This window comes from Zootoca vivipara, chromosome 1 (assembly GCF_963506605.1).
Source record: "Zootoca vivipara chromosome 1, rZooViv1.1, whole genome shotgun sequence".
Classification (NCBI taxonomy): Eukaryota; Metazoa; Chordata; class Lepidosauria; order Squamata; family Lacertidae; genus Zootoca; species Zootoca vivipara.
This window is the reverse complement of record NC_083276.1, coordinates 79628667-79643815: the sequence shown is the minus strand read 5'-3', so window position 1 is coordinate 79643815 and position 15149 is coordinate 79628667. Positions and strand designations below refer to the sequence as shown.

General features: G+C 44.6%; 2 protein-coding genes across 2 annotated transcripts; one reads left to right on the top strand and one right to left on the bottom strand.

Moving 5' to 3' along the window:
• Nucleotides 1-3570: 3570 nt before the first annotated feature.
• On the bottom strand, nucleotides 3571-6954 carry TMEM258 (transmembrane protein 258). The gene is made up of 4 exons (XM_035123484.2): nucleotides 6871-6954; nucleotides 6284-6393; nucleotides 5234-5383; nucleotides 3571-3711 (listed from the first exon to the last, which is right to left on the bottom strand). The coding sequence occupies exons 1-3, from the start codon at nucleotides 6871-6873 to the stop codon at nucleotides 5257-5259; spliced, it is 240 nt and encodes a 79-aa protein (XP_034979375.1). The 5' UTR covers nucleotides 6874-6954; the 3' UTR covers nucleotides 3571-3711; nucleotides 5234-5256.
• A 212-nt stretch (nucleotides 6955-7166) lies between these two features.
• FEN1 (flap structure-specific endonuclease 1) lies at nucleotides 7167-13857 on the top strand. Its single transcript, XM_035123461.2, has 2 exons — nucleotides 7167-7299; nucleotides 11981-13857. The coding sequence occupies exon 2, from the start codon at nucleotides 12037-12039 to the stop codon at nucleotides 13183-13185; it is 1149 nt and encodes a 382-aa protein (XP_034979352.2). The 5' UTR covers nucleotides 7167-7299; nucleotides 11981-12036; the 3' UTR covers nucleotides 13186-13857.
• Nucleotides 13858-15149: the final 1292 nt, after the last annotated feature.

The following is a 15149-nucleotide window of genomic DNA, read 5'->3' as shown; positions in this document are numbered from 1 at the left end:
ATTAGTAAGTCAGGATCTTGCAGGGACGGGCAATGCTCCAGTTTTCTCGCAACAAGAGGCTGCTCTTCCTCTCCGTGTTCTGCAGCCCTATGTGCCGATTTCCTGTTTTTGCCACGTAGGCTGGATTTTGTTTTGTTTTGTTACTCCAGCAGAATGGGAGCCAAAATGGAGCCTCTCCTCCCCTCGCACCTCCCAGCAAAGGGAGAATCTGGTGCTCCACTGGAGGTGCTTGTGCTGGAGCTCCTCCCCATATCGCCAACCCAGTTTCCTGAAAACGGTGTGGGGAGGAGCTGCAGAGCAAACATGACCTTTGGGGCTTCCTAGGACACTTCAGCAGCATGGGAAGAAACCACCCTGCAAGAAGCAGCTCATAGAGGAAGATCTGATGCTTAATGACTGAGAGGCATCTTAGGCCTGGTGGGTCACTGTTTTTGGTGCTCTCCTCCTGAGCAGCAGCAGGAGGCTTAAGCAGACTCCTTTCTACAGACCAGCAATAAGAAGTCTTTAGACTAGTGGTTAAGAAACCGCTGGGTTAAAAACAATCTGGTGAGGACATTCACATTTTGACCTGACTATCCCCTTACCCACTCCCCAATGCGTTAAATGTATAAAACCATTTATCCATAGTTTGTTACCGATCAAGATCAGGGTGAGGGCAGCAGGGACATGGTGACATCAGAAATAAATTAACCAATCACTTTTTTTCTTCTTCTCCTGGTCTTATCAGGTGGCATTGGAGAGAAGGGCTGTGTATGTGTCAAATATTTTCACTGGTACATTCACATCCGTGCTGAGAATCTGATATGCATAATCCTTTGTAACAGTAGCACTCTTTACATTACAGTTTTAATGGTTTTATTGTTTAAAACTGCTACAACTACTTACTTTATTGTTATAGCACTTTTTTTTAATCCCAAAGTGCTTCACAGTATTGGGGTGGGCAAGGGCTAAAGAGTACGGCACTAAAGAGTACAGTAGTTTCTATAGCAAGGTGTTACCTGCCCATGTTTGAACTGGTATCATAGACATCACCTGGACTGGCCAGCTCAGCATCTTCATGCTACTCGCCTGTCTCGGAAGATGTTCGCCCTACCTGCACCAATTCCATACTCTCCCCAAACAGAAGGAAGGATGTTTTCCTGCATCTGATTGAGGGAGCTCTGTTCCAGTGCTTCTGACCTAGGAGAAAATTCTTCCTTAGAAGCGGAACATGAAGCCATATCTCTCTAGCCATTTGGGGAGCCAAGAAAATAAAGGGTGGATATGGAGCCAGCTTTTAAAGTCTGGCTGTTTCGAGGGGCTGGGAATGAGTTCTCCAAGGAAAATTCATAAGCCTTTTGTCTTTTTGTTGTTGTTTAAAGAAAAAAAGCTAAAAGCCTGTAAATAAGTTTTGTGCCACCACTGTGAGCCTTAAGGAAGATAAAGCACTAATTTGTTTTGTTTTAAATGTTGCTCTCACAGCTTTAATCACTGTATATTGCCCTCAATTTCAGAGTCATATCTGTAGTACCTACTATATTAATGAAGTTTTATTGTTATTTTGCTTTGGTGGAGGATATGTGTGGTTGCTTTTCCCCTTACCATCTGCTTTTCTGATCTGTATTTATATTTTATTTTGTTTTGGAGTACTGGTGCCCAGAACTCCTCTACTTGTTTTGCTTACCTAGACCTTTTATTCATAAGAAATGTACCTATAAAAATAAATATATAAGTATACTACTTTGTATCCAAGATTGGCTCATGGCTTCTTCCTCCATCTCACAGAATTGAATTACTACAAGTAATGAATGTTATGGTAGGGGCTGCAAGCAAAATTTATACCAACCCTGAGTAATCACACGTTTTACTCAGTTTTAACCTACTGAGTATATCTTGTGGGTAAAAAGAGTATTTCTGAAGCAAGAAGTGCGATTGTACTACCAGAGTAAGCCCAGCAGCATGCACACAAGTTAGCAGACATTTTAGAGAAGAAATATCTGTGAGAGTCATACATCAATATATCAAAAATCTATGCATTCAGTATTGGAATACCACTTCCTACCGATACATTCAGTTAACACAACTACTGTATTTTCAACTTGAACTGAATGTCATTTACTTACAAGAGCAAAATGCAGTTTTCATTAAGGATTTAGTTAAAACATGGAATTGAGAGAAAGCAATTAACCAAAACTACACCCACTAATCCGTGGGCTACATGTTTTTTACTAGCCTCATTTCTGATATATGGTACATACTTAATTACTATAGCCTTGGGATTTTATTTTTATTTTTAAAGCCTGTTGCCAGCTCTTGTAGTTTAAAGGTAGCTCAGTGTCAGTGATGTTATTCCTCAAGTCAGCTTGTTATTTTAGCCTTTGCAGTTTAATGCAACACAGTAAAAGGAATTGACATCTCTAAAGATTATTCTTTAAACCAGAGCCACAATCCGAGAGGAAAAATCTATCTGGAGACAAAAGAATTAGTAGGCGGGAGGAGGTGATTTATCTATCTGTATTAACACACACACACACATTCACCACTTTGCACAATTGTATAGACATTACTCATGACACACACACCTTTATTTAACAGGCTTTCCACTTAAGCTGAAGAACCCCAAATATTGTGGCCTGCCCTTTTCTGCATGTTGCTCCAGAAGTGGAGCATCTCAGCTCTAGTGCCTACCACAGCTGTGATCCTATGTGCCTTTTTTTTTACTCAGAAATACGTACCACTGCATTCAGTGGGACTTACTCTGAAATGAGTTTATTTACCTACATGGGAATATGTCTCACTGAACTAAGTAGGATTTACTTTTGAATTCAATGGCTCTCTCTCAGTAAAGAACAGAAAGATGGGAAGAAAAATGAGTGTGGGTGCTTTGTGTAGTTAAAGGTAAAAGAACCTCTGGACAGTTAAGTCCATTCAAAGGTGTCTATGGGGTACAGCACTTATCTCGCTTCAGGCCGAAGGAGCCAGTGTTTGTCCACAAACAGCTTTCCGGGTCATGTATGACTAAACCACCTCTGACGCAATGGAACACCATGACAAGTGCCAGAGCACATGGAAACACCGTTTACCTTCCCACCACAGTGCTACTTATTTATCTACTTGCACTGGTGTGCTTTTGAACTGCTAGGTTGGCAGGGGCTGGGGCAGAGCAACAGGAGCGCGCAGCATTGTGTGGATTCAAACTGCAGACCTTCCTATCAGCAAGCCCAAGAGGCTCAGTGGTTTAGACCACAGCACCACCTGCTCCCCTTTTTGTATAGTATCCAGCATACTGTGTGTGCAAAAGAAAAAGTTCACTTATGTTTAAAGGTGAGTTTGAAAGCCTGTTCACAGCAGTGGAAAGTCTGATGTGTCAACATTTACAGTCTCGTGAAATTCTGACTGTTGTCACAATTGCTTAATTCTTAAGAGATGAGATAAAATATCGCTTCAGGCATATGATTGTGTCCCCTATATCCATCCTATTCAAAGAGCGATTTCTGTTGCTTTGTACCTTCTTTCCTATAGCGGGTGTACACCTATGGGTCTTCATATACAGCAGAAAAGTGCACCCAAAGAACAAAGAAGAACACAAACTTCAGCTCATCAGAGTCAGCTTTATTGGTCTGATGTTGCGACCCTGGGCTATAACCATATATCAAGATTATGCAGGCCCAAGCTGCAAAGAGCTGCATTACATACAAAAATAAAAAAGAGCTTCAGTAAGGCTGCTGGAACCTGAAAGGGAAAACAACAAATGGATCAAACTATTTTCTGAAGTACCCAGCCTATTATAGTTTTCTGTAATTGCTGTCCAAAACGGAAACATACAAGCAGAGGAGCAAAACAAGGCCTTGACAATTAGAGGGGCTTCTATGCTCTATGTGCCTGGGAAGCGGTCCTCATAATTTGTGCCTTTCATTCTTGCTTTTTAAATTTAGATTATTGTGACTCAATGGTAAAGGGCACAACAATGGTTAAAGAGCACAACAGGGAGAGAGGCTCAGCAACTGTATTTTACTGTGCAGATGCCAATGGGTTCACATCACTTTGTTACCTGCTACATCCAATGTGAAGTAGTTGCAATATGCTACACTAGGCTTTGTCTATATTCACAAGCATGCCTGGTAAAAACTCAGCTGCAGAAAAGCCAGAACTCTACACATTAAAATAGAACTATTAAATAAGCACCATGTAGCCAACTCTGGTGTGTGCACCCTATATCTATATCCTGCTCAGTGACCTGGGGAGGACATTTTTCTACAATCTTTCCTCCCACAGAGAACTTTCCATTTCTAAACTTTCATTGTTTTGCAAGACAAATTAGTAACATAATTGTTGGACCCAATACTAATCAAATTTGCAGTTTTAAACAGTTGCAAAGCAGCTGCTTCTGGGAAGTGTGCACGCACACACAATAATACAGATCCCTAACGTGTCTTCGGATTACTGCAATCCTTTAGCCAGCCAAAGATAGGCTGATGGGCCTTAAGAAGCAGTGTGGGTCAACACACTGTAGGTGGCAACTCCTACCCACTGGATACTCCTGAATAAAGCTCTGCCATAACAAATGTACAGCCAGTGATATTCTGGCAGTTGTGGGGAAAATAAGGTATTGGAGGTGGTGGTAGTAGTGATAGATCTACAGGATCCAGAATTCTCCCACTTCCCTGACATGCCTGCAAAATTGGCTCCACACTATCTAGCTCTGGGGCTGGCATAGCTATTTTTCCAACACCACCTCACCTCACCACCACCAGCTGTGCCCATAGCAAGCGGTTGTTCTGCCAAAAAACCTGGCCCTGCCCAAAACATGTTTAGCCAGTTAGTATCTCCTCCTTACAATATAAATGATTGTATGGAAGTATCATGTCTTAAAAGAGTTGCACATTTTCCAACAAATACCCAACTGAAACTCTGAATTTTATTTCAATATAACATTTAAACCAAATTAACAATTCAATCCTAATATTTTCTGGGAAATTCCCCCAAATTTGTCTCAAAAAGCTCTCATTGTGGAATCATGCACAGTGGTACCTTGGCTTACGCAGACGATCTGTTCCACAGCCGTCTTCGTAAGTCGAGGTTTTCGGATGTCAAAGCGCCGCTATGGCGCATGCGCAAAGTGCGATTTCGTACTTCTGCGCATGTGCTGGGCGCGCGGGGCGAAAGGACTTCCGGGGGTTGTCGACTTCGGAAGTCGAAACCTTCGGAAGTCGAAGCGTTCAGATGTCGAGGTATGACTGTATTAATTTCTTACCTGAGACAGCTCCTGACTTTTTGTTACACATAGATTCCGACCCATAGCAGTAAGAAGAGTACTCCAAAGCCCATAAAGAGTGAAGCAACCAGAGAGATGAGCAGTTCCTTGTAAATGTCCCGGGTGTACTTGGTCGAGGTCACTTCATATCTGAAATACTAGTTAAAGTAGTAAACCAGAGACTGAAGAGTGGAGAAAGCCCCAGCAATACACAATGAAAAACCTACACTTTTGCAAAAAGTCAGGACATTTTTGTTTAACAGGGTTGTCACCCTCTCAGCTGCCCCAGCATGCAAAAATTAAGCAAGTGAACATAACAGGGAAAAAAAATCTCCAGTTTAATTTCAGTGTGTCAAACTGTGCTTACAGGAATGAAATTAATTAAATGCAATTTCAGGGAAAAGATGGCAACTATCCCACAGCATCAGGAACAGTATCAAAGAAAGATCTGTCGCCATTAAACATCAAAGTCACCAAATTATACACTAAATGAAAGTTTCCCAGTCCAGACAGCAAAATAGGTTCTTTTTTGTGCAACATGGAAATGCCCTTGAGACAATCACCTGGTGCCAATTTTGCTTTCATTCTGCTGCCAGGCACAGGCATTTTTATTTGTTTAAACTTTTAAGAAGAAACAGTAACTTACTGTATAATATGTATAAATCTTTTGTTTAATATTTATGCTGACGTTCTACTGTTTCATTTGCTTATATGCATCTTATTACCTTCATCATACATCATCCTGATAATTTTGCTAAACGGCAGCCTAAAAATAATTTAAAACAGTAATGCAGAACCAGCTGCACCCTAGATGCTGTTGGTCACCATCAGCCTCAACCAGCATGGCCAATGTTAAGGGATGGTTGGAGTTTTGTAGTCCAGCAACATATGCAGAGACAGCTTGCCCTACCCTTTTAAAAATAAGCAAAGGTACAAGCACCTCCCCCAGAGCTCATTAACACTAACCCCACAACCCTGTGGGCAACTGAAACGTGTCTGGCGCTGGCCTCTGAACACTCAGCAGAGCTGCTTTGGGCTGGAAGAGGATACACAAAGAACCAGGCGGTGAAGAACATGCCGATGGCCAGCAGGACCACGGTGAGGTGTGGAAACACAGCCGGGTTCACCGGGCTGGTGTATCTGCTCATTGTCTCCAGCTCCTGAAATTGAAAGGAAGGAAGGAAGGAAGGAAGGAAGGAAGGAAGGAAGGAAGGAAGGAAGGAAGGAAGGAAGGAAGGAGAGAGGTGAAATAACATATTGTTACCAGTATTTAAAGCATGCACACGCACACAGATAAAGAACCTGCGTTGGCCTCCATCTCCCATCTGCCCCTTCCAGCATGGCTAAAGGGTCGGGAATGATGGGAGATGCTGTCCATCGAAACACCTGGAGGGGAACAGGTTCCCCAACCCCGATTTTAAAGAGACATTTCGGCGAGGGACAGAGGAGGTGGGAACAGAGACCCCATTTATTTCTCCCTCCCTCTCTTCTGCATTGAAACCGGGCCATTTGCGCCCGCCTACCGCCCCCCCTGGCTCTTTCGGCTTAACCGAGCACACCCAGCACGGAGAAGGCGCGCAAAGGCTGGCAAAAGTGGCGGCAGTGGAGGCTCCGCTCCCGCCGGCCCGCTCCCTCACCATGGCTCTGTCAGGCGCTTCCCGTGGCTTCTCCTCACAGGTGGCGGAAGGACACGTCTCTTCTTCCGGCACAGGCTCAGCCCTTTCCCCGCCGGAAGTCCGTCTGTCATCTTCTCTTCCCCCCCCCCCCGGACGAAGAAGGAGGCGGAGTAGAGGCTTCTCGCATGCACCGCCTGCTGGGAATTGTGGTCCCTCCAGACCTCTGAAGCGGGCCACCAGGAAAAGCCGGTGAGCGCGTGGACTACATTTCCCAGAAGGCAGCAGGCGTCTGGCCCGCCCTGCCTTCCTTGATGCACTGGGCGCGGGATTCAGAAGGCGCCAAAAGGGAGGCGCGGGAGTTCCGTTTCGAGAGGCGCTGATTGGTTTAGTTGAGTCCTCAGCGGGGTCTTCGGTCGCGCGTGGCTGCGAGGGAGCAGGCGGCAGTGGAAGGTACCCAAAATACCAGTCCCTCGCGCGTTATGCGTGGCTGGGAGTGGGGAGGTGGCAGAGGAAAAGGCCGGCTGGGTGGGAGGCAGCCGCTTTCGCCCTCGCCCTGCCACGGCCTCAGGCAGAAACCTGCCCCGCAGGGAGGGAGGCTGGCGTGGAAGGCATAGCTGCCAAGTTATCCCTTTTTTACAGGGATTTTCCCTTATGCTGAATAGGCTTCCTCGCAAGAAAAGGGAAAACTTGGCAGCTATGGTGGAAGGGCGAAGGGGAGAGCCACATTGCAGTCAGCCGGCTCTCAGGGTCCACTCGGAGGTCAATCCCACGGAGTTCAGCGGCACTGGCTCCCAGGTTAAATGCTTGCGAGACTGCAGTCTGAGACGGGCGAAACGAGTAAGAGTCATCTGGGTTGACTCTGTCTTATTTTGCTTACAAGAGGATTTCTGAACCACCAACTGGATTTTTTTAAAAATGGTGGTGATGGTGGTGTCATCCCTCTGTCCCAGGAGACAGTGGAAGAGTGTGCGCTGTCGGGGGTGAAGTCAAGCCCTTGGAGAGTTACAGCGCCAAAGCATGGGAGATGCCTGTTTTGTTGCAGCTGGAGCAAATGAAGGGGGCAGGGGTTGAACTGCCTGAATGCCCATTGGAAATAATAGGGACTGTGAATGGCAGTTGAACCTTGATGTGACTGCATTCAGGTAAAGCAAGGGATGGATCCTGAGAGAGAACTAGATGTGTTGCAGCAGTAGGCCACATTAACAGTGGGCGGGAAGAAATAATGGAGAATAGCAATGACAGATCCTGGGCCTTTAATTCTAGTCCCAGATACAGTCAGTCATTCCAGTCCCAGGTTTCATTCCTCAGCTGATGTGATGTACCTCTGTGTCCCATTTGGTTCCCATCGGGTTCTATGGCAGAATAAGGGTGCCATATGAATGTAATTTACATTTCTTTGAGAGGAAGAGCAAGGTATAAATTGGGGGAAAAGAATAAATACCTTACCTTATTTGTAATTTGCACTTCTTTCTCTGGAATCTGTACATAATTGATTGGTGAGCATAGGTTTTTTTAACCTATTTATAGTGTGTTGTTGTTGTTTAGTCGTTTAGTCGTGTCCGACTCTTCGTGACCCCATGGACCATAGCACGCCAGGCACTCCTGTCTTGCACTGCCTCCCGCAGTTTGGTCAAACTCATGTTCGTAGCTTCGAGAACACTGTCCAACCATCTTGTCCTCTGACGTCCCCTTCTCCTAGTGCCCTCAATCTTTCCCAACATCAGGGTCTTTTCCAAGGATTCTTCTCTTCTCATGAGGTGGCCAAAGTATTGGAGCCTCAGCTTCACGATCTGTCCTTCCAGGGAGCACTCAGGGCTGATTTCCTTCAGAATGGATAGGTTTGATCTTCTTGCAGTCCATGGGACTCTCAAGAGTCTCCTCCAGCACCATAATTCAAAAGCATCAATTCTTCGGCGATCAGCCTTCTTTATGGTCCAGCTCTCACTTCCATACATCACTACTGGGAAAACCATAGCTTTAACTATACGGACCTTTGTCGGCAAGGTGATGTCTCTGCTTTTTAAGATGCTGTCTAGGTTTGTCATTGCTTTTCTCCCAAGAAGCAGGCGTCTTTTAATTTCGTGACTGCTGTCACCATCTGCAGTGATCAAGGAGCCCAAGAAGGTGAAATCTCTCACTGCCTCCATTTCTTCCCCTTCTATTTGCCAGGAGGTGATGGGACCAGTGGCCATGATCTTGGTTTTTTGATGTTGAGCTTCAGACCATATTTTGCGCTCTCCTCTTTCACCCTCATTAAAAGGTTCTTTAATTCCTCCTCGCTTTCTGCCATCAAGGTTGTGTCATCTGCATATCTGAGGTTGTTGATATTTCTTCCGGCAATCTTAATTCCGGCTTGGGATTCATCTAGTCCAGCCTTTCGCATGATGAATTCTGCATATAAGTTAAATAAGCAGGGAGACAATATACAACCTTGTCGTACTCCTTTCCCAATTTTGAACCAATCAGTTGTTCCATATCCAGTTCTAACTGTAGCTTCTTGTCCCACATAGAGATTTCTCAGGAGACAGATGAGGTGATCAGGCACTCCCATTTCTTTAAGAACTTGCCATAGTTTGCTGTGGTCAACACAGTCAAAGGCTTTTGCATAGTCAATGAAGCAGAAGTAGACGTTTTTCTGGAACTCTCTAGTTTTCTCCATAATCCAGCGCATGTTTGCTATTTGGTCTCTGGTTCCTCTGCCCCTTCGAAATCCAGCTTGCACTTCTGGGAGTTCTCGGTCCACATACTGCCTAAGCCCACCTTGTAGAATTTTAAGCATAACCTTGCTAGCGTGTGAAATGAGCGCAATTGTGCGGTAGTTGGAGCATTCTTTGGCACTGCCCTGCTTTGGAATTGGGATGTAGACTGATCTTCTCCAATCCTCTGGCCATTGCTGAGTTTTCCAAACTTGCTGGCATATTGGATGTAGCACCTTAACAGCATCATCTTTTAAAATTTTAAATAGTTCAGCTGGAATATCATCACTTCCACTGGCCTTGTTATTAGCAGTGCTTTCTAAGGCCCATTTGACTTCACTCTCCAAGATGTCTGGCTCAAGGTCAGCAACCACACTACCTGGGGTGTACGAGACCTCCATATCTTTCTGGTATAATTCCTCTGTGTATTCTTGCCACCTCTTCTTGATGTCTTCTGCTTCTGTTAGGTCCTTACCACTTTTGTCCTTGATTATGGTAATCTTTGTACGAAATGTTCCTTTCATGTCTCCAATTTTCTTGAACAGATCTCTGGTTTTCCCCATTCTATTGTTTTCCTCTATTTCTTTGCATTGCTCATTTAAGAAGACCCTCTTGTCTCTCCTTGCTGTTTTTTGGAAATCTGCATTCAGTTTCCTGTATCTTTCCCTTTCTCCCTTGCATTTTGCTTGCCTCCTCTCCTCCGCTATTTGTAAGGCCTCGTTGGACAGCCATTTTGCTTTCTTGCATTTCCTTTTCCTTGGGATGGTTTTCGTTGCTGCCTCCTGTATAATGTTACGAGCCTCCATCCATAGTTCTTCAGGCACTCTGTCCACCAAATCTAAATCCTTAAACCTGTTCCTCACTTCCACTGTGTATTCATAAGGGATTTGATTCAGATTGTATCTTACTGGCCCAGTGGTTTTTCCTACTTTCTTCAGTTTAAGCTGGAATTTTGCTATAAGAAGCTGATGATCTGAGTTACAGTCAGCTCCAGGTCTTGTTTTTGCTGACTGTATAGAGCTTCTCCATCTTTGGCTGCAGAGAATATAATCAATCTGATTTCGATGCTGCCCATTTGGTGATATCCATGTGTAGAGTCGTCTCTTGTGTTGTTGGAAGAGAGTGTTTGTGATGACCAGCTTGTTCTCTTGACAGAACTCTATTAGCCTTTGCCCTGCTTCATTTTGAACTCCCAGGCCAAACTTGCCAGTTGTTCCTTTTATCTCTTGATTCCCTACTTTAGCATTCCAATCCCCTGTAATGAGAAGAACATCCTTCTTTGGTGTCATTTCTAGAAGGTGTTGTAGGTCTTCATAGAATTGGTCAATTTCACTTTCTTCAGCTCCGGTAGTTGGTGCATAAACTTGGATTACTGTGATGTTAAAAGGTCTGCCTTGGATTCTTATTGAGATCATTCTGTCATTTTTGAGATTGCATCCCATTACAGCTTTTGCCACTCTTTTGTTGACTATGAGGGCCACTCCATTTCTACTACGGGATTCTTGCCCACAGTAGTAGATATGATAGTCACCCGAACTGAATTCGCCCATTCCCTTCCATTTTAGTTCACTGATGCCCAGGATGTCGATATTTATTCTTGTCATCTCATTTTTGACCACATCCAGCTTACCTCCATTCATGGTTCTTACATTCCAGGTTCCTATGCAATATTTTTCTTTACAGCATCGGACTTTCCTTTCGCTTCCAGGCATATCCGCAACTGAGCGTCCTTTCGGCTTTGGCCCAGCCGCTTCATCAGCTCTGAATCTACTTGTACTTGTCCTCCGCTCTTCCTCAGTAGCATGTTGGACGCCTTCCGTCCTGAGGGGCTCATCTTCCAGCGTCATAACTTTTATATGCCTGTTGTCTTTGTCCATAGAGTTTTCTTGGCAGGGATACTGGAGTGGCTTGCCAGTTCCTTCTCCAGGTGGATCACGTTTAGTCAAAACTCTCCACTATGACCTGTCCATCTTGGGTGGCCCTGCATGGCATAGCTCATAGCTTCTCTGAGTTATTCAAGCCCCTTCGCCACGACAAGGCATTGATCCATGAAGGGGCAAGGCATTGATCAATTTATAGTGTATTGATAGTTTATTACAATTTTGTTGTATGTTGCCTTGAGGTTTCAGTGTAAAGCAATAAATAAGTTGTTGTTTTTGTTCATCAAAATAATAACCACCACATGGTAATCTTAGATTGGTAGGAAAAATTATACCTTGATCCAACAGCTGAACATTTTGCTTTCTTGTCATTCTAAATCAGGCACCCCCAAACTCGGCCCTCCAGATGTTTTGGGACTACAATTCCCATCATCCCTAGCTAACAGGACCAGTGGGCAGGGATGATGGGAATTGTAGTCCCAAAACATCTGGAGGACCGAGTTTGGGGATGCCTGTTCTAAATCTTCAGTTCATGCCTTCTGTTTTACTTTCTAGGTTTCTCCCGTGTTGTATCATCACAGAAAGACTGCAACTGGCGCTGAGTTACCAGGATGGGAATCCATGGTTTGGCCAAGCTGATTGCTGATATAGCTCCTGGTGCCATTCGAGAGAATGACATTAAGAGTTACTTTGGCCGGAAGGTGGCCATTGATGCGTCTATGAGTATTTATCAGTTCCTGATTGCTGTAAGGCAGGGAGCTGACATGCTGCAGAATGAAGAAGGCGAAATCACAAGCCACCTGATGGGGATGTTCTACCGCACCATCCGCATGGTGGAAAATGGCATCAAGCCTGTCTATGTCTTTGATGGCAAGCCCCCACAGTTGAAATCGGGGGAACTAGCCAAACGTACCGAGCGCCGAGCTGAAGCGGAGAAGCAGTTGCAAGAGGCCAAAGAGGCAGGTGAGGAGGAAAATGTAGAAAAGTTCAGCAAGAGGTTAGTGAAGGTGACCAAGCAGCACAACGATGAGTGCAAGAAGCTGCTGACCTTGATGGGCATCCCTTATGTTGATGCACCTGGCGAGGCTGAAGCTAGCTGTGCTGCACTGGTGAAAGCGAGCAAGGTCTATGCAGCTGCTACTGAGGATATGGATTGCTTGACCTTTGGTAGCCCTGTGCTGATGCGGCATCTTACAGCCAGTGAGGCGAAGAAGCTGCCGATTCAGGAATTCCACCTGAGCCGCATCCTTCAGGATTTGAGCCTGACGCAGAAGGAGTTTGTGGACCTTTGCATACTGCTGGGCTGCGACTACTGCGAGAGCATCCGGGGCATTGGGCCGAAGCGGGCCGTGGAGCTGATCAAGCAGCACAAGAGCATAGAAAAGATTCTCCAGCAAATAGATGACAAGAAGTATTCTGTGCCTGAGAACTGGCTGCACAAGGAGGCCCAGCTGCTCTTCCTGGAACCTGAAGTTGTCGACCCCGAAGCTGTGGATCTGAAGTGGAACGAACCAGATGAGGAAGAGCTGGTCAACTTCTTGTGCGGAGAGAAGCAGTTCAACGAAGAAAGAATACGCAACGGGGTCAAGAGACTGCACAAGAGTCGCCAGGGCAGTACTCAGGGCCGATTAGATGACTTCTTCAAGGTTACTGGCTCCATCACTTCAGCCAAACGCAAAGAGCCAGAACCCAAGGGATCCGCCAGGAAGAAAGCAAGGGGCGGTGGTGCACTAACATCAAAGTTTAAAAGAGGGAAGTAAAATTATTTTCTAGAACTCTGTACCAGTTCCCTTCCACTGCAGATGCTTGGAGCGAAATATATTAAACTACAAATATAGAGCTTTGTGGCAATGTACTGTGTAGTGCTCAAAATGTGAGAGTTACCGTCAGGCCTTGAGCTCAGCTTAAACTGATGCATTGTGGGAGAGACACTGCTCTGACAGAACATCTGACACTGCTAATTGCTGGCCAGAGATCCAGCCAGTCTGAAGGCTTGTCCTTGCTATCAAAGGACCTGGAGGGTGCTGCTCTTGCTGCCTTGTGTCCGGTGAACTCCAAACATAGTATCTTTGCTGGAAGTACCATGTTGAGATGATTTTAGTTTTTGAGTTGTATCTTCCAATAAATATTGATAACTATTGATAACTAAATATTGATTACTACTTCTGTGTAAGCTTTTTGACAAAATAAAATTGGTGAGACTGAAATACAGAGTTGCTAAAACTGTCTGCAGCACAACTCAAGAGTTTGCTAAGGGAGCTGTTTTACAACCTGGTCTCTAGTTTAATGCTTGTCATATAGGATCTGGCTGCTACTCGCATCTGTCTGGTTTTGATCCTCTTCAGTTGCATTCAACATTGCACTAAGGAAATTACTCCATTGGGCAAGCAGAAATGCTTGCGCTGACGGAACAAACTCCCCTCTTCCCCGTGTTCTGGGTTTTTTTCCAATTGTCTGGAGCAGATCTGGGGAGTTGGGGGAGGGAACTGTACACTTGCCAGAATTGACTTCAAAGGCAGAAGCTGGATTTACTTTGATGTACATTGTAGAAGACGTGTGTATGTGAGGGTTTTTTACACCAGAAATTTTCCCTCCAATTTTATTTACCACATGCTCATAAACACATAACACCAAAAAAATGAAACCGCTTCTTCTGTTTGGCCTTCAGATTAAGAAAACCAAATTGTAAAGTTCTGTTATCATTTTCCATATTTTAGGTTTGTGTTGGTTTTAGTGCCAGGGTGAAAACTTAAAGAACCAATGTAGAAGCAATCCTGTCACTAGCACTTTTCTGTTTTAAGACTGGTAGTAACTATACAATAAAGCTCCCTTTTGATTATTTCATCTGCCTATATAACAGACTGATATGAAACAAAATAATATAATTGTGATAGTTTGTTAATTTAAAGTAGCCAAGGTTTTGAGACAGTAGAAGCTAGAATTTTGTTCGGCTTCTGTTTGTTGGGAATACAAATAGGCATATACAGCTGTCTAAACAGGGTTGTGCCTTTGGCATGCCTTAGGACAGGCACAGGCAAACTCCAGCCCTCCAGATGTTTGGGACTACAATTCCAATCATCCCTGACCACTGGTCCTGTTAGCTAGGGATGATGGGAATTGTAGTCTAAAACATCTGGAGGGCCGGAGTTTGCCTATGTCTGCCTTAAGACATGGTACCTCCCATAAACTTTGGACCACAACGCCCATCAGCCCCAATTCAACGGGCAGAGATAATGGGAATGATAGTCCAGAATATCTCTACGGTACTTCAGGTGTTACTATAGTACTTTGACCTTTTTGCTTTAACAGCTAGCTGATGGGTTTGATTAAAAGTTTTCATAACTCACAAATGCATGATTATCATGAAAAGTAGGAAATATGACCCATATCCATATGTGGTTTCTGCAAGTCACCCTCATTGTAAGTGATAGAAACAACATAGGAAGCTGTTTTATACTGAGTTAGACCCCTGGTCCATCTAGCTTTGTACTGTCTATATGGAGTGGCAGCAGCTCCAGGTTTTCTAGATAGGACATGCCCAACTGTACCTGGCAATGCCAAGAAATGAACCTGGGACCTTTGTATGTAAAAGCAAACAAACAATCCAGGGACATTCTCAAGGGGATAAGACAAACTTTGTGGCCTGGTAGTTGTTCATTATGCAATATCAAGAAAGGGACATTGAGCCCACTCTCCAGTGCACTAGAAACACACACACACATAC